Consider the following 24,453-nt stretch of genomic DNA (forward strand, 5'->3'; position numbering starts at 1 on the left):
ATGTCCCCCTGTGACGTGGTTGCCCTCCTCCCACCCACGAACCCTCCAGCCCAGAATCTCCACCCCACAACACGCCCCACCTCGAGATGAATTTAGCCAAATCTCCGGCAACCGCCCGTCCGATTCCCGGCACCAACGCAGGAGAGGCCGAGGATTGGGACTGGGGAAGCCGAGCTGAAAGGGGTGAACTGGGAACCTTGGGGAGTTGGCAGGGTCCCGGCTCCCCCGGGAACGGTGGACTTGCTTGGCTCCGATAGTGCGGCCACGTTGGGCCGGGCAAGCTGGAGTGGGGTGGGAGGGAGGGAGAGGGAGGGTTCTATCGACCGATTGGAAATATCACAATAAACTCAGGTCAGAGTTTGTTCTCTCTGTCTTTGTTCCCCAGCAATCCCAAGGGTTGGCTTCCCAAGCTAGGCCCAGCTGAGACCCGGCGAGCCAGCCAAGAGGATGGTGGCCTCTTTCATCAGTCATTCAATCGTATTTATTGAGTGTCTACTGTATGCTGAGCACCATACTAAGCACTTGGGAGAGTAGAGTACAACAATAAACGGACACAGTCCCTGCCCACAACGAATTTACAGTTTAGAGGGGAAGAGACAGACATTAATATAAATAAATAAATGACAGATAAGTACATAAGTGCTGTGGGGCTCCATCCAGGCCATTACTTTATTAGTACAGTCACTCACCGTATTTCGACTGGATGACCGCATCAGCCTCCTTTCTGATCTCTCAACCTCCTGTCTCTCCCCACTTCGGTCTATACCTCAGCCTGCTGCCCGGATTATCTTGCTGCCGAAACGCTCCGGGCACGTCACCCCCCTCCTCAAAATTCTCCCGTGGTTGCCTATCAACCTTCGTATCCAAGAAAAACTCCTCACTATTGGTTTCCAAGGTCTCCATCACCTTGTCCCCTCCTCGCCTCCCTTCTCTCCTTCTACATCCCAGCCCTCATACTCAGCTCCTCTAGTGCTAAACTTCTCGTTCCCACCTGTCCCGCCGTCGACCCCGGCCCACGTCCTACCTCTGGCCTGGAACGCCCACCCTCCTCCCGTGCGCCAAACTAGCACACTTCCCCCCTTCAAAATCCTACTGAAAGCTCACCTCTTCCAGGAGGCCTTCCCAGACTAAGCCCCCCTTTCCTCCGCTCTTCCTCCCCTCCCCACCGCCCCTACTCCCTCCCTCTGCTCTACCCCCCCTCCACCCCGCAGCACTTGTGCATATTTGTACATATTTATTATTCTATTTTATTCATGATGTGTACATATCTACAATTCTATTTATTTACATCGATGCTATTGATGCCCGTCTATTTGTTTTGTCTCTCCCCTTCCAGACTGCGAGCCCATTGTTGGGTAGGAATTGTCTCTATCTGTCGTCGAATTGTACTTTCCAAGCGCTTAATACAGTGCCCTGCACACGGTAAGCGCTCGGTAAATACGATCGAACGAACGAATGAATGAACAAAGGGAACAAGTCAGGCGCTGCAGAAGGGAGTGGGAGAAGAGGAAAGGAGGGCGCTTAGGGAAGACGTCTTGGAGGAGATGTGCCTTCAGTAAGTCTCTGCAGATTGGGAGAGTCACTGTCAGATCTGAGGGAGGAGGGCGTTCCGGGCCAGAGGCAGGACGCGGGCCAGGGGTCAGCGGCGAGGTAGGTGAGATAGAGGCCCAGTGAGAAAGTTAGCACTAGAGGAGCGGAGTGTGCGGCCTAGGTTGTAGGGAGAGAAGCTAGGTGAGGTAGGAGGGGGCAAGGTGGGGGAGTGCTTTAAAGCCAGTGATGAGGAGTTTTTGTTTGTTGTGGAGGTGGATGGGCAACCGCTGGAGTTTTCTGCGGAGCGGGCTGACGTGTCCTGAACGTTTTTGGAGAAAAATGATCCGGGCAGCAGAGTGAAGCCTGGACTGGAGTGGGGAGAGACGGGAGGCGGGGAGGTCTGCAAGGAGGCAGATGCAGTCATCCGGGGGGGTTAGGGGGAGCGTTACTGTTGTTATTTTGTGGAAAGTGGACTGTGTCCGACACGATTATTTTATATCTACCCCAGGGCTCGGTTCCGTGCCTGCCACGGAGAAAGCGCTCAACAAGTACCATAAAAATAAAAAGCCAGCCAAAGCAGGAGGATTGCCTTGGGTGACGCCTCCAGCCCGGCCCCCGGCCCATCACTTTCGATTCCCTGGATGTCCCGCCCCATCCCCCGCCCCCTGGACCAATTCGATCGTCACTCTGCCTCGCTGAGCCCCGCCCCCCACCTCCCCTCCCTCTGGGTTTTTTCCGCTGCCTGGGAGTTTGAAAGCGGCACAGCAGGGCGGGGACAGGTGCGGGGAGCGGTGACCAGTGTGGGGTGCAGTGTGAGGACCGGTGACCGTGCGGGGAGCGGTGCGAGCACTGGTGACCGGTGTGAGGAGCGGCACGAGGACCGGTGACCCGTATGGGGAGCGGTGCGGGGACCCGTGACTGGTGACTGGTGCGGGGAGAGGTGCGAAGACCGGTGACTGGTGCGGGGAGCGGTGCGAGGACTGGTGACCGGAGCGGGGAGCGGTGCGAAGAACAGTGACCGGTGCGGGGAGCGGTGTAAGCACGGGTGATCGGGGCGGGGGCGGGACGAGGACCGGCCACCGGTGTGAGGAGCGGCGCCAGGACCGATGAACTGGGCAAGGACCGGCTCCGGGACCAGAGCGGAGTCCGGAAGGGGCGCGGGGCCCGCTGAGAGGTCCGGTGCGGGGTCCCGGGAGATGGCGGACCTGGTGGTGTGCACTTTCCTGACGAAGCTGCTGTGCGAGCACGGCGGCCGCATGCCCCGGCAGGACCTGCCTCGCCACATCGCGCTCCCCGACCCGCAGCTGGACCAGGTGCTGCGGGAGGCCGGGCCGGACCGCTTCGTGCTGGCCGGAGACGGGCCCGGGGGCGTCGAGGTGGTGGCCGTGTCCGCCGTCCGTCTCTGCCCACGCTACGTGCGCGGGGAGTGCCTGCGCTGCGACCGGCTGCACCTGTGCAAACACTACATCCTGGGAAAGTGTGGCCCTAGGCCTCGCCGGTGAGTAAGGGGTGGCGGGAGGTGGGAGCGGACGAGCCTCAAAGGACGGAGTCTATCACACGTTTTTCCCAACTCGGCATATCACACGTTTTTCCCAACTCGGCCTCTGGCCGAAGTCCGAGAGGGGCATCGTATCTCCGGGAACTGCCCAGGGGTTCCCTGGCCAAGGCCGGGGGGAAGGGGGAAGGAGTGATGTCATGATGACAGCTCCCATTAGGAGGGAAGATAAGGTGAGCGCGATGTCATCGAATGATAGTTTTTTCTCTCCCCGTGGGAAGGAGAGACGCCAGGGTGGGGTGGGGACGCTGTAGGGTGGATGACAGAAAGTTAGGGGCAGAGAGGGAAGCCAGGGGGGTGGATGGCCCGTGCTGGGTCACTGGAGGGGGGACAGTCAGGGCTGGAGAGAGGAGAGTCGGGGGATGGGGGTCTTACGTCTGTGCCGGGTCGCCGAGAGAGAGTCAGGGATGGAGAGGGGAGTGTCAGGGCTGTCGGATGCACTGCTTTGCCCACTTTTCCCCACTCCTCAAAAACTAACAATAGTTACCCATTCTTCTCCACATAAAGCAGAAACTCCTGGCCGCCGGCTTCGAGGCACACAGCTCTCTCCCTCTCTCTTACCCATTCTTTTCTCCCACTGCACCTCAGCTCACGCCTCGCACTCTCTGTTCCTCCCAAGTTCACCCACTCACTGGGCCTCCAACCGAGCCCCAGAGCGGTCAAGTGACTTGTCCAAGGTCACACAGCGGGCCAGCGGCAGAGCCAAGACTCAAAGCCAGGTGTCCTGACTCCCATCCCCGTTCCCTTTCACGAGGCCGCACTCACTCCCCTCCTCCCCTCCCCTGTCCTCTGTCCCTTTCCAGGGCCCAGTGCGAATTCTCCCACGACATCCACACAGGGGACAATCAGGCTGTGCTGAAAGCCCACAACCTCAACGGCCTCAACCAGGAGCAGCTCCGGATCTTGCTGCTCCAGAATGACCCCTTCCTCTTGCCCGAGGTGCGTCTCCACGGGCTACCCGGGCTGGACCTGGATGCCTCGGGCTGATTCCCCGGGGCCGGGGTGAGGAGGATGGGGCAAGAGGGAAGAAACATCGTGGAGAGGCCACGTGGACTAGTGGGAAAAGCACAGATCCGGGAGTCAGAGGACCTGGGTTATATAATAATGATGATGATGGCATTTGTTAAGCGCTTACTATGTGCCAAGCACCTTTCTAAGCGCTGGGGGAGATATAAGGTAATCAGGTTGTCCCACGTGAGGCTCACAGTCTTAATCCCTATTTTACAGATGAGGTCACTGAGGCAGAGAAGTTAAGTGGCTTGCTCAAGCCACACAGCAGACAAGTGGTGGAGCCGGGATTAGAACCCACGTCCTCTAACTCTCATCATGGCTCTGTGTGACCTGGGGCAGGTCACTCAACTTCCCTTCGCCTCAGTTCTCCTGATCTCCCTCCTACTTAGACTGTGAGCCCTGAGCAAGACGGGGACTGTGTCCAACCTAATGAAGTTGGACCTACCCCAGTGTTTAGAACCGTGTTTGACACGTAGTAAGTGCTTAACCAAAACCATTCAAAAAAACAACAACAACCAAGAAGTGGGGGGTCTTGGAGTGAGTAGTCACAGCAGCGTTCAGCCAGCTCCCGCCCAGTGTGGCCCCTGGGAATTACCAATGTAGGCCCGAAGCGGCCGGCGAGTGGTCCTCGTTCTCCTGATGGCGGAGCGACCCCCAACGAATGGGTGTGGTGCCCCCAGCCACCCCTCCCCCAGAACTGTCCCCAGGGCACCATGGCCACTTCCCATAGCTGGAGCCCAGGACAGACCCACCAGGCAGACATCTAATAATCGTGATATTTGTTAAGTGCTTTCCATGTGCCAGGCACTCTACTGAGCGCTGGGGTGGCTCCCAGTAAATCGAGGCAGACACAGTCCCTGTCCCATGCAGGGCTCACAGTCTCCATCCCCATGAGGTAACTGAGGCCCAGAGAAGCGAAGTGACTTGCCCTAGTTCACACAGCAGACAAGCGGCGGAGCCGGGATTAGAACCCATGACCTTCTGACTCCCAGGCGCGTGCCCTAGGCCGTGCTGCTTCTCATATCCACCCCCTGCTGTCCTCACTGTACCCGGACTGAGGATGCCCTTGCCCACTCCGGCCTGGAGGGCAGGACCAGAATCTTGGGTCCTGAATAAGCTCCCTTTACCCCCTGTCCCCTGCCGAGTGGGGACGGCCCTTGGGCCCCAACGCAAAGGGACCTCCGCCATGAGCGGGCACTGCCATCTCCGCCGTCGAACGGCTAATCCGGGGGACTCGCGACAAGGGGTGGGGAGGGCGGTGTCTTCTGATGCTCTCCCTGCCATCCCCCGCCAGGTCTGCGTCTACTACAACAAGGGGGAGGGGCCCCACGGCTCCTGCAAACTCCAAGGAAGCTGCCCCCGGCTACACGTGTGCCGCCATTTCATCCAGGGGGAGTGCCGGTACAACAAATGCAAATATTCTCATGGGCTGGTGGGCCCGACCACGCAGCGGATTCTGCAGACCCACGGGCTGAGCCCCTCGACTGCCCTGAACATCCAGGCCATCCGCGAGCACCAGACGGCCGAGCTGTTCCGGGAGTTCTTGGAGAAGAGAGGTACGGACGGCCGCGAAGTTCGGGGGCCGGGCCGGGCGGGGCCGGGCTGGACGGCCCAGGGCCGGTCCCGAGGTGGGTTCCGAGCTGGGGAGACTCCACTAGGAAGTGTCTAGGAAGTCCAGAATGTTCCTACCTCGGGAACTCAGCTGGGATCGGGAGCGGATGGTCTCCTGAGCCATACAGCCCGATCTTGGCCTCTTGACCTGTCCGGCCCAGAACTCCATCTCTGGGACTGGGACAAGGACATTTGGGGGAAATAGGGGCTGGGTATCCTTCTGCACAACTGTCCTCACGATTAGGGATGGACTACCCGTCACCCCAAACTCTCCCCTCTCCATCCCTGATTCTTCCCTCGGTGACCCATTGCAGACCATCCGATACCCTTGACTCTCCCCTCTCCGTCCCTGACTGTCCCCCAGGAACCCAGTGTGGACCACCCAACACCCCTGCTGTCCCCGCTGGGACTGGGCTCCGGGCCTCGAGGGGTGGGGAGGGGAGGGTGTGTGTGTGTTTTTTGTGTAGGGACGGGGCTCAGGTGAGCCAGAAGGATGGAAGTCGTGTTAGCAGAAGCCATGGCCCTCTGATCTCCCGAGCTGGCAAGGGCTGATTTCTTCCTAGGAGGTAATCCTGATCTGGTCTCTGACAGGTCGAAGCCCTGATTCTGGGGTGAAACCTCCCAGGGACAAGGAAAAGAGAAAGAGCGATGAAATCTGCCTCTACTACATCTGGAGATTCTGCAAACACAAGAGTGAGTGGGGGCAGGGGCCACTCTTGAGGGAAGAGGGTGGACCCCCTAGGGCTGGGGGTGTTGCTGGACCGTTCTTCCTTCCCTCTTCTGGGGTCCAGAGGAAAGACCGTACTCCAACCCGGAACTTGGCCCGGAGACTCTATCCGGGTCCTGCCGGGCATTCTCCCCGCCGGCCAGACCGGCCCAGATTAGAGGGGAGGGTCGGCCGGGACCTGTCGCAATTGAGCTTGGGCCAGGTAGATGCTGGGAGTTTGAGGTAATAATAATAATGTTGGTATTTGTTAAGCGCTTACTATGCGCCGAGCACTGTTCTAAGCGCTGGGGTAGACATAGGGGAATCAGGTTGTCCCACGTGGGGCTCACGGTCTTAATCCCCATTTTCCAGATGAGGGAACTGAGGCACAGAGAAGTGAAGTGACTTGCCCACAGTCACACAGCCGACAAGTGGCAGAGCTGGGATTCGAACTCATGAGCCCTGACTCCAAAGCCCGTGCTCTTTCCACCGAGCCACGCTGCTTCTCCGAGGTGGTCCTCCCGGGCATCCTGGCCCTTGTTCGGGGGACCTTGCACCCTACCACCGTTTTCTGGTGCAGGGGAGGCCCGGGGCAGCCCCATTTTTTCTACCTGCTTACACATTCTTCTCTCACACTAGACTAATAACTCCTTGAGGGCAGGGATCGTATCTCCTAATTCTGTCGTACTCTCGCAAGTGCTCTGCACCCAGCGAGAAGCAGTCTAGTCAAGCAGAAAGAGCTCAGGCCTGGGAATCGCAGGAGCTGGGTGTAATCCCCGCTTCGTCGCTTGTCTGCTGTGTTTCCTCGGGCAAGTTATTTGACCTTTCTGTGCGTCAGCTACCTCATTTGTAAAATGGGGATTCAGATTGTGAGCCCCAGGTGAGACATGGACTGTTATCCTGCGGAATTAGCTTGGATCTACCCCAGGGCTTAGTAGAATGCCAGCCACAAAAGAAGGGATTAACAAATATGACAGATCATTAACAAATACCACTAGAAAAATAGGTGCTCAGTAACTACCACTGATGAATGGTTTGGGGAGGAAGGTCGTAGGATGGGCGCGTTCAGCCTGAATCTGCCACCTGGTGTGGGGCCGTTGTGGTCAGGGGAAGGATGGGCTCAGTGGCCAGGGTAGCCATGATGACCCGATGCCCAGGGGAAGAATCCCCAGCGGGTTCTCTGAATGCAGGTTTTCCTGGTGTTCCCCCCATCAACCCTCTGGAACAGTAGCCATTTAGCACAGTCGGTTCCGGGGGCCTGCCAGAATTCACACAACTTCCTCCTTGGAAAGGATGTCCGCCGGGCCCGACGATTTGTTCAAATCTAGGGAATCGATGTGGTCGGACCCTCCTCGCTGGGCTCCTCCTTTGAGCCCGGAAACAGGTTGGGTGTGGGCATCCCAGCCCCCCAAGTTACCTCAGCGTCTTTTCTCCCTGCAGGCTCCTGCAAAAACGTCCACTACCACCTGCCCTACCTCTGGCAGATGAAAGATGGGGACCTCTGGAAAGACATTCCCAAGATGGAGGAGATCGAAAAGGCCTTCTGTGACCCTAAAAACTCTAGGTGAAGCAGTCCTAGACTGCCCTCCCTGCGTCGTCTGCCGCTCGGCCAGAGAAGGCCGAGCCCTGGGGGATCTGGGCGGGGGCCCCCCTCTGGCCCTTCCTGACGCGGGGAGGGACCAAATCGGGCTCTAGAACCAGAGACTACCAGGTTTGCCCTAGGGGGCACGGTATAGAGACGGACAACCACCCCAAACTTCTCAACTTTCCCTCCACCCTGATCCCAGGCCAGTAGAACCCTTTCTCTGGAAAGTTGGACTGGCCCCAGATCCACGCTCAGGGGCCATATCAGGTTGCAAGAGTGGGTGGGAGGCCCGGATTGTGGGGGGAGGACAAGGAGAGCTGGGGGGCAGCGCAGGATGGGGGCTGAGGACAGTACGGCATAATGCCACCGGGGAAGGTGTTCACGAGGGCAAAAGTCAAGGCCATATTGGATTCCCCAGAAAGCTTAGATCCCGTCTCGTCTCCTTTGGTGTCCGGAGTGACCGGAGAGATTTGAGGGATCCCCAGTCAGGGAGGGGTTCGGGCTGAGGGGCTTCACTGGGTGGGGACGGAGGGGACAGTGACAGCAATTGCCATGTATAGCTCATATCTGGACTCCCTAAAGGCTCAGACCTGCTTCGTGGCCCTGTGGACAGAGCATGGGCTTGGGAGTCGGCAGAAAGGGGATTGAGTCCTAGTTCTGCCACCGGTCTGACATGTGACCTTGGGCGAGTCACCCACCCTCTCCAGCCTCGGCTTCCTCGTCTGTAAAATGGGGATTAAAGCTCGTGCCTCGTCTCTGCCTCACAGGGGTGATGTAAAGACAGAATGAGAGCGTAGCTCAGTGGAAAGAGCACGGGCTTTGGAGTCAGAGGTCATGGGTTCGAACCCCGGCTCTGCCACTTGTCAGCTGTGTGACTTTGGGCAAGTCACTTAACTTCTCGGTGCCTCAGTTCCCTCATCTGTAAAATGGGGATTAAGACTGTGAGCCCCACGTGGGACAACCTGATTCCCCTGTGTCTACCCCAGCGCTTAGAACAGTGCTCGGCACATAGTAAGCGCTTAACAAATACCAACATTATAACTTTGTGTTCGCTGGCATTCGACAGCCCCATGCGCGCTGTTCTCTGCAAGTCCCAAACTATTTTCTTCTGACACCAAGGTGATGCTTCCTGGGGTCCATTTTTGCAAAAACATCAAAAGAAGCAAAGGCTTGTCTTAAAATCATGAAAGTCCCTTAATCTGTTGACTGCTTCATGTTCCCAACTCGCTTCCGTGTCAGTTAGTCCACGTTGTCCTCACAGCATCCCCGCCAGGCAGGAGAGACAGGGATCATTCTTCCCGTTTTACCAGAGAGGAGTCTGAGGCACAGAGAAGGTGAGTGACTCGTTCGAGGTCACCCAACAAGTCCAGAAGTGGAGCTGGGACATAAATCCAGTTCTTCAGAATCCCAGCCCCGTCAGGCCACGCTGTTTTCCTGCTCGCTGACCAACGGCCATCTGTGAAAGAATCAGTCGGTCCATCAATCAGTGATATTTATTGAGCACTTACTGTGTGCAGAGCACTGAACTAAGTGAAGCAACGTGGCCTAGCGGCAAGAGCAGGGGCTTGGGAGTAAGAGGACCTGGGTTCTAATCCTGCCTCCAGCACGTGTCTGCTGTGTGACCTTGGGCAAGTCACTTCACTTTTCTGTGCCTCAGTTACCTCATCTGTAAAATGGGGATTAAGACTGTGAGCCCCATGTGGGACAACCTGATTAACTTGTACCTACCCCAGGCACTTAACGTATACCATGATTATAATTATTATTATTTTACAATGGAATTTAGAGACACAGTGCCTGTCCATAATGGACTTTCAATCTAGAGGCAAGGTTGTTTTTACCGATTTTAGGGTGTTATTCAACTAAGTAGCAGGTTGGAGTGTTTTTTTCTAAAATGTGTCCAGACCCGATTAGACTGTGAGCCCCTGATTAGACTGTGAGCCCATCACTGGGCAGGGATGGTCTCTGTTGCCGAATTGTCCGTTCCAAGCGCTTAGTACAGTGCTCTGCACATAGTAAGTGCTCAATAAATACTATTGAACGAATGAATCGATCTGGGGCCAGTGGGAGGGCAACTTCAGGAAGCTCTAGGAACCAGAAGCTAGGCAGGTTACCTAGGTTTTTTGTTGTTTGGCATACGTTTTTCCCCCGCCTACAAACTTCCGTTGGGTTCCGATTTTTTTTTCAGTTTTATTTTATTTTTAGCTACTCCTTTCCCGAAGGACTCGCTAGTCTGCCTATCCCTGCATCCCTGGATGGTGTGCTCCCTAGGTAGCAGAATTCAGCAAGAACATTCTCCCCCCGCAGCGTGTGCCCAGTCAGCCCCGACAAGGCGGACGCCGCTTGCCGCTCCGTCCCGGCTGGCGCTGGGCAGGAGGAACAGCTTCTCCAGGGCTGAGTCCCGCCTCTCGTTCCTGCAGTTTTGGAAGCCCGAACACTGACTTCCAAAAGATGACGTGTGCGTCGGCACCGGTCAGACGCCTGTCCACCCCATCATCCGTCCAGAACCCCTGCTTCTCTCTGACGACGAAGTGGCATTGGTATTGGATGAACGATCGTGGCCAGTGGATTGAATACGGGAAAGAAGTGAGTGGGTCGAGCAGAGTCACGGGGCTGTAGCTTCCTTTGCCCAGAACTGAGTCTTCTAGTCTGCCCAGAGAGGCTGGATTTGCTGGGAAACAGCGTGGCCTGTTAGGAAAGAGCCTGAGGCTGGGAGTCGGGGGTCCCCTGCTCTGCCGCCTGTCTGCTGCATGACCTTAGGCAAGTTACTGGACTTCTCTGTACCTCAGTTTCCTCTTCTGTAAAATGGGGATAAAATACCTGCTCTCCCTCCCCCTGTGGAGCAGACTGTGTCCACTCTGATTATCTCGTGCTCACCCCGAGCGCTACGCGTGGCACAGAGTGAGCAGGTAATAAATAGCACGATTATTATCATTATTACTAGAAGGAAGGCCTGGGTGAGCCTGGGTGAGCCAGGGTTTAGTCCTTGACCTAGCTGATCGCATTCTTCAGGGGTTGAATCAACACCCGGCCTCGTTGACCTCCGTGGACCTAGAGACGGTGTTCCAGGCTAATCCGAAAGACACGATGTATTTCCAGGCTGGTTCTCAGAAGTACACAATTGGCTTTGAAGGTAGAGTATGTTGGGTTTGCAGATGATAGTGCCAGTGGGGTGAGTGGTATTCAAATGCATATGTGCGACTGACAAAACCGACGAGTGACCGATAATTTCTTCTTCATTGTGGCCTTTCCAAGAAGCTCCCCTCTCCGCTCCCGTACTTAATACGCTACGTGGTGATAGACTCCACCATTTTGCCAGGCGTGAAGCGAGATTTAATAGGCTTTAATCCCCTGGTGATGGGACCTGCCCTGCTTGTGAGTGGAGGTTACCACGGTGATCAGTCCACCGGTCCTCCGGGACAGTGGCCGTTTGTAACACATTCCTGTCAGAATATCCTCAACTTTCTCTCTGAGTTCCTTCAGAATTTTGGCAAGGATGCTCTCTGGTCCTGCTGATTTCCCTATGTTTAGGGTATCCCTTTGGTCTGAAACATCCCACCTAGGCCCGACAGTTGGGTCCGGTGTCTGGTGCAAAAACCCATCTCATCTAATTTCCTGGTCGCCTCTGACCTCCCAAATTATCCTCTTTCCTCACTCAGGTGAGCTTTCCATTCCTTTTAGTCCCAGAGGACTTCCCAGCCTTCCTACCCCTTGTTTATCCCCGCGTCTTCGGATGGTGTGCTGCTGAAGTAACAGAATTCAGCCAGAGCACTCTCCTCTGCCAGCCGGTGCTTATATGATGACCTTATCGGTGAGCCATGCCGGGTTTCTGTTGCTCGCCTGGGTTCGTTTTTCTCTGGCACGTATTATGACCCGGGCCTGTCCCCTGGGGATTTTCCATAGGCTTCTGATTGATTCTAGGATTCTGAAAAATTACTCCTTTTCCAAAGGACTTCCTAGCCTTCCTACCTCTTCGCCTCCCCCTGTGCCGCTGGACGGTTTGCTGCTTAGAAAGTAGAATGCGACAAGAGCATTCTCCTCTCCATTGCCGTGGGAAGTCCTCAGTGTGGGGTGTATGGTTTGTTGGGTATCGGGCTAATTCTTCAGGCTAATCGTCCATCTGTAGCGCCGAGGTGGTTCAGAACAGAGAAACCTAACGATCGGTTTCGGTCTCTTGTGTCGGGGGGGGGGGGGCCCGAGCACAGACATTAGTGGACAGGACCTCCTATGTGAAGCATCTAAGGACTCAGCATTGCCTTTGACCCCCCTGAGCTGAATCTCCCAGAGGATGCTATCGTATCCTGCCACCAGATTGGCAGAATTGTGTTCTTGATCGTGGTTGCTTACGATAGGTTGGACAGGGCCGGGCCTGACACACAGTCCCGCTTTTCTGGGTGGGTGATGGGAAAGAATTCTGACGAAGCCCCTCTTGGCAGCCAAACTTTTGTTCCTAATTGCCAGGTCTGCTCATGCATCAGATCAGTCAGAATATGTCCAAGGCTTTCGTTTTCCCAAGCGACTTCAAGTTACTTGTCTCATTTTTGTTCTCCTAATATCCCTTTGAGGTAAGATGAGGCAGGAATTTTACCCACATTGAGGAAACTGAGGCCCAGAGAGGTTAGGCAATTTACCAGGAGCCCCACAGCAGCCGGGTGGGGACTAGAACCCGGGTCCTCTGACTCTCCATCCCGCCCCTACGTTTTTGCAGGCTGAGGAGCCCGGTGCGGCAGCCGGGGTGGGTCAGGGCTGCCGTGGTCAGCTGGGGTCTCAAGCGCATTTTGGGAGCTTGAGGTTAGCAGGTCCCTCAGGGGTCAGCCCAGTGGTCTTGCCACCTGCGGGGAGCAGTCAGATCTCTCGCCGGCTCCCAGATCCCTCCCCTTTCCATTCTTCGCCACAACACTGCCAACTCTCAAGGTCTCAGGCTGCCTCCTCTTCCCGCTCCCTCGAGCCGCCCATCCCTCCCTGCCGGAGGATCCCCGTGGCGACTCCGGCCTCCCGGGGAGCATCGTCCCCTCTCCGGGCCCACCACGTCGTGGCCCCGTGGGCCCGAGAGCCTCATCTCTTTGGGAGGTGTACCGGGTTGGACCGGAGCCGGCGTAGACTGCCCGTCCCCCGTATATCGATAATAACGGAATACCGAAGAAAGAGGTGGATAAGTTCAGGTTGATAGTTTATTTAGAGTGGAACGCGGGGGGGCTTACCCAAAGAACAGTCCGTGGCGGCCGGCGGCCTGCGACCGCACCCTCCCCCCGCACGCACTGCCTTATGTCCCCTCTGGTGTGCCAAGAACAGAGGGGGCCCAGTATGGGGGGAGGGAGGGAGACATCGGCCACCTGGCTCGATGCTCCCTTGCGGATATCTCTGGGGCCCCAAGATTAGCGAGGCGGTATGTCCTTGGCGGTCATTCACCGTACGGTCTTGTTGCTGCCGTGAGGCCTCCTTCCTCCGGCAGGTCCGTCTTCCTCCCACTCGGGGTTGGCGCTACGCCGGTGCAGTGCAATTAACAAGGGAGGACGGAGCGGGGGTCGGTCCTGACTGTGCTAGTCCAAATATTTCCCGTGGAGTTTGACCGTACAGGAGGGGTTGGCCTCCCAACCAGGCAAGACTCAGGTCTGAGCCAGTCAATCAGTCATATTTATCCAGCACTTAACCGTGTGCAGAACACTGTACTGAGTGCTTGGGAGAGTACAGTCTTGCAATAAACAGACACGTTCCTTGCCCACAACGAGCTTACCATCTATGAGCGGGAGGCAGACGTTAATATGAATAACTACATTATGGATATGGACATAAGTGCCGTGGGGCCGGGAGGGGGGATGAATAAAGGGAGCGAGTCACGGTGACGCAGAAGGAATTGGGAGGAGAGGAAAGGAGGGTGCAGTCAGGGAAGGCCTCTTGGAGGAAATGTGCCTTCAATAAGGGTTTGAAGGTCGGGAGAGTCATTGTCAGATATGAGGCGGGAGGGCGTTCCAAGCCAGTGGCAGGATGTGGGCGAGCTGTTGGAGGTGGGATGGATGAGATCGAGGCACAGTGAGAAGTTTAGCACGGGAGTCGGGGAGGATGAGCTGTGAGGGGCTGGGGGGCGGGGGGACGCCGGACCTCGCCCCTTGGGCCTAGAGGTCCCCCTCCATTCCATCCCAGCATTGTGTTCCTTCTCCTCCTGACCCCCACAGAGATGGTCCAGAGAAACCTGGTCTCCCAGACCAAACGAAAAGTACGGCGGCGGCCGGAATTCGTGTCCTCCACAGATGTGGACAGCATAAAGAGAGCGTGAGGACTGGGGGTGTCTGGGTCGGGGGCCGGGGCCAGGGGCTGGGAGGGCCCGGATCTCTGTCTCTATCTGTTGCCGGCTTGTTCATCCCAAGCGCTTAGTACAGTGCTCTGCACATAGTAAGCGCTCAATAAATACTATCGAATGAATGAATATCATCTCTCAGGTAGCTGGCCGATGGCATGGATCTGGTTTGGCGGCGAGGAGGTCGGTGAGGGGAGGGGGTGCCTGCCCCGGAGCTCTGTCAAGGGAGCTGGGTGCCCCTTGATAGGCTTGTCGAGGAAGGCGTTTAATCCTCGAAATCCCTTCCGGGGCAGTGGCTGATCCTGCCTCGGCCTATTTCTTCCGCCAGGTCCTCGGGCTCGTCTAAGCCGAGCATTTTGGCAGGCACCTTCCCGGACACCTGGGACAAGACGGCCGTGCCGGACGTGGGCTTCAAGGTACCTGGGGTCTCTCTTTCTGCCCATCCTGGATCTGGGGGAATGGGTCCCGGTAGGCCGCGCCGGGGTCCCGGACGCTCGGTCTGAGACCGGAGCCGTGGTGGGGGTACTGGGACGATGGTTGGCAGCCGTCTGGGCATCGCTGAGCCAGGAATTCCTAGTGCCACTGCGGGGGCAGGGGCGTTGTCTCGGGCCAGCCGAGTGCAGGGCGCCGGACTGGACATTCGATGGGTTCAGGGCACTGGACCGAGCATCTGCTGTGGGCGGGGTGCTGGAGCGGATGCAGGGCGCGCACAGAAGCAGCACGGCGTCGTGGATGGAACCCAGGCCTGGGAGTCAGAGGTCGTGGGTTCTTATCCCGGCTCTGCCGCTTGTCTGCTTTGTGACCGTGGGCGAGTCGCTTCAGTTCTCTGGGCCTCAGTTACCTCATCTGTAAAATGGGGATGAAGACTGTGAGCCCCACGTGGGACAACCTGATCGCTTTGTATCCCCCCAGCGCTTAGAACAGTGCTTCTCACAGAGTAAGCGCTTAAAAAATACCATCATCATCATCACCCTGGGGAACAGGGACTTTGTCTGACCTGATTTGCTTGTATCCACCCCAGCGCTCAACACAGTGCCTGCCACGCAGTAAGCGCTTAATAAATACCTCTATCATCATTATTATTATAAGAGGTAAGTGCCCTAATCTCAGCCCCAACAACTGACTGACCGTCTACTGGGAGAGACAGAGACATGGAGATCCTTAAATTGGGCGGGCAAACCGGTCCAGAGCTCTGTCCCCAGTGGGCAACCGGACCGGCGCCCTGAACAGAGTAGGGAGCCGGTCCGAGGTCCTGCATCCGAATGGTTGAGAATATAGTGTTAATGTTGATGGACCCCCGCCGCCCTCCCGTCCCTCCTCCGCCGGGTTCAGCCCCGCTTCCAGCCCCCGGCCCCAGCTGGGCTCTCAGCGCGCGTTGCTCGTCTTCCCAGTTGGTGGACCTGGCTCCCAGCACCCCAGAGCACCAGGAGGTGGTGAAGCAGTTTCAAGAGACCATGAGCGACTTCTCCGTCCGCAGGGTGCGGAGGGTTCAGAACCTCACCCTCTGGCAAGTCTTCCAGTGGTAAGTGCCCGCCCGCCAGCCCCCCGGCTCCCCCAGCCCTTCGTCCGTTCATTCATTCGATCGTATTTATTGAGCACTTACTCTGTGCAGAGCACTATGCTAAGCGCTTGGGAGAGTACGATATAACAATAAAAGGACATATTCCTTGCCCGCAACAAGCCTACAATCTAGAGGGGGAGACAGATATTAACATAGGTAAATAAATCACACAGATGAACATGATAATAATAATAATAACAATGTCGGTATTTGTTAAGCGCCTACTATGTGCACAGCACTGTTCTAAGCGCTGGGGGGCTACAAGGTGATCAGGTTGTCCCACGTGGGGCTCACGCTCTTCATCCCCATTTTACAGATGAGGGAACTGAGGCCCAGAGAAGTGAAGTGACTCGCCCACGGTCACCCAGCTGCCGAGTGGCAGAGCCGGGATTCGAACTCATCACCCCCGACCCCCAAGCCCGGGCTCTCTCCACTGAGCCGCGCTGTTTCTCTAGTGCCGTGGGGCTGGGAGTGGGGAAGCAGCTTGGCTTAGCGGAGCCCGGGCCAGGGAGTCAGAAGGACCTGGGTTTTAATCCCGGCTCCACCACATGTCTGCTGTGTGAACTGAGGCGAGTCACTTCACTTCTCTGGACCTCCATCGTCGGCAAAATAAAATCTGCCAAATTAAGATAACCTGCAAAATTAGGAGTGTGAGTCCCATGCGGGACGGGGACTGGGTCCAACCTGATGGACTTGTATCTACCCCAACAGTTAGAACAGTGCTTGGCGCAAAGCAAGTGCTTACCAGATACCATCGTCGTTATTATTATTGTTGAGCGGAGTAAGTCAGGGCGACCCAGAATGGAGTGGGAGAAGAGGAAAGGGGGGCTTAAGCAGGGAAGGCCTCTTGGAGGAGATGGGCCTTCAATTCGGCTTTGAAAGCAAGGCCGGGGACGGCGGTGACGGGGGAGGGCCAGTATTTCGCCGGAGCCCCAAGGGGCCGGGGCCGGCCGACGCCAGTGAGGACAGCGGGCCGGGGGCTCCCCGCGGAGACCTCGTGTCGGGCGGCCCCCCGCGGGCCCGCGGGGACGACCCCAGAATTCCGGCCGCGGGCCCCGCCGGGGGCTCAGTGGATGGTTCTGGCCGCAGGCAGAAGACGCAGATGAGGAAGGTGAACGGAGGCAATGAGGTTGCGGAGAAGCTTCTGTTCCACGGCACGAACCCCGCCCATCAGGATGCCATCTGCCAGCACAACTTCGACTGGCGGATCTGCGGGACCCACGGCACCCTCTTCGGGAAAGGTTGGCCCGGCAGGGTGGATGGAATGGCGGGAAGGGCCCCGGGCGAGGAAATAGTAGGGCGTGGAACCTTCAGGAGCCGGGGAGGGGGAAGACGTCCTTGGAGCGGAGGGGCCACCCCCTCCCGGGTGACCTTGAGCAAGTCATTTCAAGTTTCTGGGCCTTAGTTTTCTCAACTACAAAATGGGGATTCGACGCCAGTGACTGTGAGGCCCATGTGGGACAGGGACTCTGTCCCTAGCTGATGGACTCGTATCTACCCCGGGGATCAGAACGGAACCTGACACGTAGTAAGTGCCGAATAATAATAACGTTGGTATCTGTTAAGCCCTTACGACGTGCAGAGCGCCGTTCTAAGCGCTGGGGTAGATACAGGGTCAGCGGGTTGTCCCTCGTGAGGCTCGCAGTCTTCGTCCCCATTTTACGGATGAGGGAACTGAGAGGCCCAGAGAGGTGAAGTGACTTGCCCGCAGTCACCCAGCTGCCAAGTGGCAGAGCCGGGATTCGAACCCGTGACCTCTGACTCCACTGAGCCACGCTGCTTCTCTAAATAAATATAATAACTAATAATGATAATGATACAAGTAATCTCTGGGCAGGGGCTGGGGAGCTGGGACCCCTCCATCACAAACTCCCGGGTTTCAGGCTGTGGGTGAAGCTGGGTTGGACTCTTGGCCTCTGGACCCTCCCCCTCCCCACCCCCAAGAAACATTTTCCTTGGTCACCCCCCTCCCTTTTTCCTCCCTGCATCCCAGGCAGCTACTTTGCCCAAGATGCCAGCTACTCCCACAAGTATTCCCAGTTGGGCGTCAGCGGCAAACAAGTCAAGGTCATGTTCCTGGCCCGCGTCCTGGTCGGGGATTTCACGCCTGGAAACCCCACCCTCCTCCGCCCGCCCCCGCTGGAGCGGCACCCCGGCCGCTTCTACGACAGTTGCGTGGACCGCGCTTCCAACCCCTCCATCTTCGTCATCTTCGAAAAGCACCAGATCTACCCGGAGTACATCATCGAGTACGCCGACGCCAATAAGTGTAATCTCCAGTGAGACCGGCTTCCTCCCGGCCCCCGCCCCTCCGGTCCCGCCGACGTGGCCGCGATGCCCCCGCCCTTATCCACACCGTACCTCTACCCTCCCGGTCCTGATTAGCACAGCCAGGAGGGTCCCGCACCCTGTCTGCTCCCTGTTGGTCCCGCCAGCACGACTACAAGACTCTCAGCATCCTCCACGCCCCATCAGCTCCCTCCTGGTCGCGCCGGGACGGCCGCGAGGCCCCCCCGGAGTCCCCCGCGCCCCGTCTGCTCCTTCCTGGCCCCGCTAGCATGACCACGATCCTCCCCCGCGTGCCGGACTCTTGACTTCACTGCCCGGGATGTGGCCGCGAGGCTGGGGACAGTCTTCATCCTTCACCTGGACCCCTGCGGGGAGATGGTTGCCTCGGAGATTGCTCTGGGACAGCAGAGGCGATCAGGGACGGTTGCCAGAGAAGTGGGCTGGGCTCACCCGCACAGGTCAGCGAGGAAGAGTCAATCAATCAGTGGTATTTATCGAGAGCTTATTAGGGGCCGGGCGCTCTACCGAGCGCTTGGGAGAGCACGGTACAGCAGAATTAGCGGCCAAAAACGGCCGGGGACCCTGTCCCCTTAGTTTCCCTCTCCCCGAAGGAAAGCTAACTCGAAGAGGTGCGCTGCACCCAGTGGGCGCTCAATAAATAGCTTGACCACCCAGCTGTCGATAGGTGGACCGACCACTCTTCGCGGGAGATTTGTGAAAAGGAGAGGGGCTGAGCAAAATACGTCCGGTCAGGAAGGCCACTTTGAAGGGTGAGACCACCACAGAGCCGGGTCTCCTCCTGGGGAATCCAGGCAGCGGGCTCGGGAAGCTGAGATTCACCCGGGAGGCTGTGGTTGGCGCGAGGCACTTCTCCAGGAAACGCTTGCGGACGAGGCGGACCACCAGAGAGCTACCGGCCGGGAAGAACCCCGAGAATAAGGTCTGGTGTCAGGGAAAAGGGATCGTGCCCCGATTCGGTTTAAGATCTACTGATTGATGTTACCGTTAATTTTGAAAAAATCAAACGCCTGTTAGCTGTCATGTGGTGGGTTGGCAGGGAAATCTGTGGGTGGGGAACTCACGAATTTTAGAGAGAACACTTCTGGGGAGAGGGGAGGGTAGGAGTTTACCTTTTCCCCCACCCCATTAAAGCAGGCCTCGGGGAACGGGATCGGGTAGCCGGACCAGTCGGGATAGGGAAGCATCGTGGCTTCAGTGGAAAGAGGTCAGGGCTTGGGACTTGTCATAAATCGCAGAGAGGATGTGTGCTGAGTGACCGTGGAAAAGACGAACACTCTTCGTTCATTCATTCAGTCGTATTTACTGAGCGCTTACCGCGTGCAGAGCACTGTACAAGTGAAGCAGCGTGGTCTAGCGGAAAGAGCAGGGGCCTGGAAATCAGAGGACCTGAGTTCTCATCCCGGCTCCGCCGCCTACCTGCTACGTCACCTTGTGCAAATCACTTAACTTCTCCTTGCCTCGGTACCCTCCTCTGGAAAATGGGGATTCTTTTACGGTATTTGTCAGGTGCTTTCTATGTGCCAGGCCCTGGACTCAAACCTGTCTCCCTCTACTTAAACTGTGAGCCCCAAGTGGGACCTGATTATCTTGTATCAGTGCTTGGCACAAAAGAAGCTCTTGACTAGTACCGCAAGGATACGGAAACCTACTGGTGGTCTCTTATCAGTAGAGCTGGGTCCCCTTGGGTACGTCAATTAACATCTCTCTGCCTCGGTTTCCTCCTCTGTAAAATGGGGATTCATTCCTACTTGGACCGCGAGTCCGGGAGGGAGAAGGACCGGGTCCAACCTGATTAACTTCTATCCATCCCGGAGCTTAGAACAGGGCTTGACAGATAGTACGCACTTAACTAACACAGCAATGAATAATAATAATAATAATAATAATAAATGCAGTATCACACATTTAATAATAATAATAATAATGATGATGATAAATGCACAGCGTCCGAGACCACGTGAGCCATTCCATTCGTTCATTCAATTGTATTTACTGAGTGCTTGCTCTACTCGGCGCTTGGGAGAGCACGATACAGTAATAGACCCATTCCCCGGCCACAACGAGCTTACGGTCTCCATCATCTAAAGGTCTGGGTGTGGTCGTTTTCCAGTTTCAGCTTGATACCTTACCCTTTGCCTGGACAGCTGAGAGTGTGAGGAGGTACACACGTGTATATGTATGTGAGTGTGTGGGTGAGAGAGAGAGAGTGTAAGGAAGCGTGTTTGCGGGAGTGGGTTAGGGAAGTATACGCTACTAAAGAATGAATCAATAAAATCGTGGTTTGCTTGTAAAAACCCTGGTGTGTTCCTCGACTCTATTAGGCTAGCAAAATTGCTTCTGGGTAAATAAATCTCTGAGGGTCATAATCAATTAAGAAAGTCCTGGGCTCTAATTCTAGCTCCGCCACTTGTCTGCCATGTGACTTTGGGTGGGCATTCTTTTAATTGAAAAATAAATCAAAAATAAATCCCCCAGCCTTGAAGAGTCCAGCTTCTAGCCCTCCTGGACCCCGCTCCACCTCCTCTCTGTCCCTTTCGGCGGCTCTGCGCCCCTAGGAGCCCCAATCAATCAATCACATTTATTGAGGGCTTACTGTGTGCAGAGCACTGGGCTAAAGGGGAGAGTAAAGTGTAAGAGGGTTGGTAGACGTGTTCCCTGCCCGCAACCAGCTTACAGTCTAGAGGACGGAGTTAAGCCCCATCGGGAGATGTCATAACTGAGCCGTAAATGAACCCCTTCAACGGGGTGAAGGAAGATCAGATAGGGATACCCGGGCCAGCTGTAATCAGACAAACCTTAGGCGTGTCTTTACCGGCGATAATGTCTGCACGGATCTCTAGGCTGTGAGCTAGCCGTGCCCGGGAATGTGTCTACCAAGTCTGTTGTAACAACAATAATAATATCTGTGGTATTTGTTACGTGCTTACTGTGTCGGACACTGTCCTAAACGCCGGAGTGGATACAAATAGATCGGGTTGGATGCGGTCCCTGTTGCTCTTAGCTCTCGGCTCTGGGCCAAACGAGCTTCTGACGTCCAAGGTCGGGTTAAGAGTGTGCGTGTGAATGTTTCTCATTCATTCATTCATTCATTCAATAGTATTTATTGAGCGCTTCCTATGTGCAGAGCACTGTACTAAGCGCATGGAATGGACAATTTGGCAACAGATAGAGACAATCCCTGCCCAATAACGGGCTCACAGTCTAAACGGGGGGAGACAGACAGGAAAGCAAAACAGAACAAAACGAAACAAAAACATGTCCAGTCATCCAGTTTTATAAAGGAGAGTCAGTCTGATTTCCAGGTAATCGCTAAAGCACATTCTCTCGTAAGAGTAACTGGTGACAACGGATCTCTGGCTACTATTCTGACTCATCAAAGGAGAGCCCGTGAACCACCCCAATTACAGCCTTTGATTTTGCCAAAATCAGTAATTAAAGGTCCAAATTGCAGGCCTGCTTGTGGCAGCTCCTTCTCCAACCGAATCCTAATTTCTCCTCTCCCCCTGCTCATACTCCGTGTCCCACATGGCCCCGTCTGGGCCTCCACCAGCTCAGAAACGGCCCTGCAGCTTCAGCTAGCTGCCCGGAGACGAGGGACTTGCCCGCGAATCGCAAAGTAGCATTTACTGGGCACTCACTCCACGCAGATCACTGTACTGCACCCCCGGGATAGTCCGCTAACGTAGCGGTCGAGATCTTGGCTCTCAAAGAGTTTATAATCCAACAGGGGACACGGACGTGAAAATAAATTTCCAGAAAGGGGAAGCTGGGTCACCAATGGGCCGATGAGGAACCTTGCCGGTGACCCAGATGGCAGTCGTCCGATTAATAGAGCGCAAGCCCGTCGACGGGCAGGGATGGTCTCCGTTGCCCAGTTGTCCATTAGTACAGTGCTCTGCGCATAGTAAGCGCTCAATAAATACTATCGAATGAATGGATAATAGTATTTATGGAGAGTTTTCCGTGTGCAGACGGCTTGGGAGAGTGCAACAGAGCAGCAGCGTGGCCCAGTGGAAATAGCACGGGCCTGGGCGTCAGAGGATGCGGTTTCTAACCCTGGCTCCGCCGCGCGTCTTCCGCCTAACCTTGGGCAGATCACTTCACTTCCCTCTGCCTCGGTTACCTCATCTGTAAACCCTATGTGGGTCGAGGACCGCGTCCAACCCCATCGCCTAGTATCCATCCCAGGGCTTAGGACGCTAGAGAAGCAGCGTGGCTCGGTGGAAAGAGCCCGGGCTTGGGAGTCAGAGGGCATGGGTTCGAATCCCGCCTCTGCCACTTGGCAGCCGGGTGACTGTGGGCGAGTCACTTCCCTGGGCCTCAGTTCCCTCATCTGGAAAATGGGGATTAACTGTGAGCCTCACGGGGGACCACCTGATGACCCTGGATCTCCCCCAGCGCTTAGAACGGTGCTCTGCACCTAGTAAGCGCTTAACGAATACCAACATTAGTAGTAGTAGTAGTAAGCGATTAACAAATACCGATTTTGGAAAAAAAGAGTTGGCATGTACATTCATTCGATATTCATTCATTCAATAGTATTTCTTGAGCGCTTACTGTGTGCAGAGCACCGTCCTAAGCGCTTGGCATGAACAGGTCGGCAACAGATAGAGACGGTCCCCGCCCTTCGACGGGCTCACGGTCTCATCGGGGGAGACGGACCGACGAGAACGACGGCGATCGATAGAGTCGAGGGGAAGAACGTCTCGTAAAAACCGATGGCGACTAAATGGAATCGAGGCGCTGTACATTTCATGAACGAAATAAATGGGGTGATGAAAATATATACGGTCGAGCGGACGGGTACGGTGCCGAGGGGACGGGAAGGGAGAGGGGGAGGAGCGGAGGGAGATGGGGGGGAAAAGAGGGTTAAGCTGCGGAGAGGTGAAGGGGGGGGGGGGGGGCAGGTACCTTCCCTGCCCACAACGAGCTTGCAGTCCAGAGCGTCGACGAGTGGGTTTCCTCCGGCTCCCTCTCTCCATCACTGGACTGAGCGCTTGGGAGAGTCCAACGCAACAATAAGCAGATACATTCCCTGCCCACAACGAGCTTACGGTCTAGAATCTAGGTTTTGATTCTATAATAATAATAATGTTGGTATTTGTTAAGCGCTTACTATGTGCCGAGCCCCGTTCTAAGCGCTGGGGTGGGCACAGGGGAATCAGGTGGTCCCACGTGGGGCTCCCAGTCTTCATCCCCATTTGACAGATGAGGGAACTGAGGCCCAGAGAAGTGAAGTGACTCGCCCACAGTCACCCAGCCGACAAGTGGCAGAGCCGGGATTCGAACTCATGAGCCCTGACTCCGAAGCCCGTGCTCTTTCCACTGAGCCACGCTGCTAATAATAATGTTGGGTCTTGATTCTAATAATGATAATAACAATGTCGGTATCTGTCAAGCGCTTACTATGTGCCGAGCACTGTTCTAAGCGCTGGGGGAGACCCAGGGGAATCAGGTGGTCCCACGTGGGGCTCCCAGTCTTCATCCCCATTTTACAGGTGAGGTCACTGAGGCACCGAGAAGTGAAGGGACTCGCCCAAAGTCACCCAGCTGACGAGTGGCCGAGTCGGGATTCGAACCCATGACCTCTGACTCCAAAGCCCGGGCTCTTTCCACTGAGCCACGCTGCTTCTCTCTTTATTTGCTCTTGTTTTAATGAGACGTTCTTCCCCTCGATTCTGTCGATCGCCATGGTTCTCGTCCGCCCGTCTCCCCCGATGAGACCGTGAGCCCGTCGAAGGGCAGGCATCGTCTCTATCCGTTGCCGACTTGTTCATTCCAAGCGCTTAGTCCAGTGCTCTGCACATAGGAAGCGCTCAAGAAATACTATTGAATGAACGAATGGAGTCCCGCCCCGCCCATCAAGCCTCCTCCCGGCTAGGCCCCGCCCCTTTCAGGCCCCGCCCCCGGCCTCCCGTCCAATCACCGCCCAGTCCCCGCCCCTGTAAGCCCCTTCTGGCCCCGCCCCCCGCCCCCCGTCCAATCACCGCCCAGGCCCCGCCCCTGCCCGCCCCGCCCCCGTCAGGCCCCTCCCCTGTAAGCCTCGTCCTTTCAGACCCCTCCCCTGTAAGCCCCGCCCCTTTCAGGCCCCGGCCTCCCGTCCAATCGCCGCCTAGGCCCCGCCCTTGTAAACCCCGCCCCCTTTCCGGCCCCGCCCCCCGACCCTCCGTCCAATCACCGCCCGGGCCCCGCCCCTGTCAGACCCCTCCCCCGTAAGCCCCGCCCCTTTCGGGCCCCGCCCCCGGCCTCCCGTCCAATCACCGCCCGGGCCCCGCCCCGTAAGTCCCGC

The 24,453-nt window shown here is 56.5% G+C and overlaps 1 protein-coding gene across 1 annotated transcript in view; it reads left to right on the forward strand.

The window, feature by feature from the left end:
- The first annotated feature begins 2,265 nt into the window (after positions 1-2,265).
- The window catches only part of LOC100089554 (protein mono-ADP-ribosyltransferase PARP12), a 36,116-nt gene continuing 13,928 nt past the window's right edge, over positions 2,266-24,453 (forward strand). Inside the window, exons 1-13 of the mRNA XM_029075233.2 lie at positions 2,266-3,028; positions 3,889-4,024; positions 5,391-5,652; positions 6,299-6,400; positions 7,854-7,977; positions 10,419-10,584; positions 11,011-11,131; positions 14,172-14,268; positions 14,622-14,709; positions 15,685-15,815; positions 16,944-17,095; positions 17,848-18,133; positions 20,486-20,505. Of these exons, the coding sequence (XP_028931066.1) occupies positions 2,637-3,028; positions 3,889-4,024; positions 5,391-5,652; positions 6,299-6,400; positions 7,854-7,977; positions 10,419-10,584; positions 11,011-11,131; positions 14,172-14,268; positions 14,622-14,709; positions 15,685-15,815; positions 16,944-17,095; positions 17,848-18,133; positions 20,486-20,505 (2,077 nt within the window). The 5' untranslated portion in view covers positions 2,266-2,636. The remainder of the gene's footprint in view (positions 3,029-3,888; positions 4,025-5,390; positions 5,653-6,298; positions 6,401-7,853; positions 7,978-10,418; positions 10,585-11,010; positions 11,132-14,171; positions 14,269-14,621; positions 14,710-15,684; positions 15,816-16,943; positions 17,096-17,847; positions 18,134-20,485; positions 20,506-24,453) is intronic.

Source organism: Ornithorhynchus anatinus, chromosome 11 (assembly GCF_004115215.2).
Source record: "Ornithorhynchus anatinus isolate Pmale09 chromosome 11, mOrnAna1.pri.v4, whole genome shotgun sequence".
Classification (NCBI taxonomy): domain Eukaryota; kingdom Metazoa; phylum Chordata; class Mammalia; order Monotremata; family Ornithorhynchidae; genus Ornithorhynchus; species Ornithorhynchus anatinus.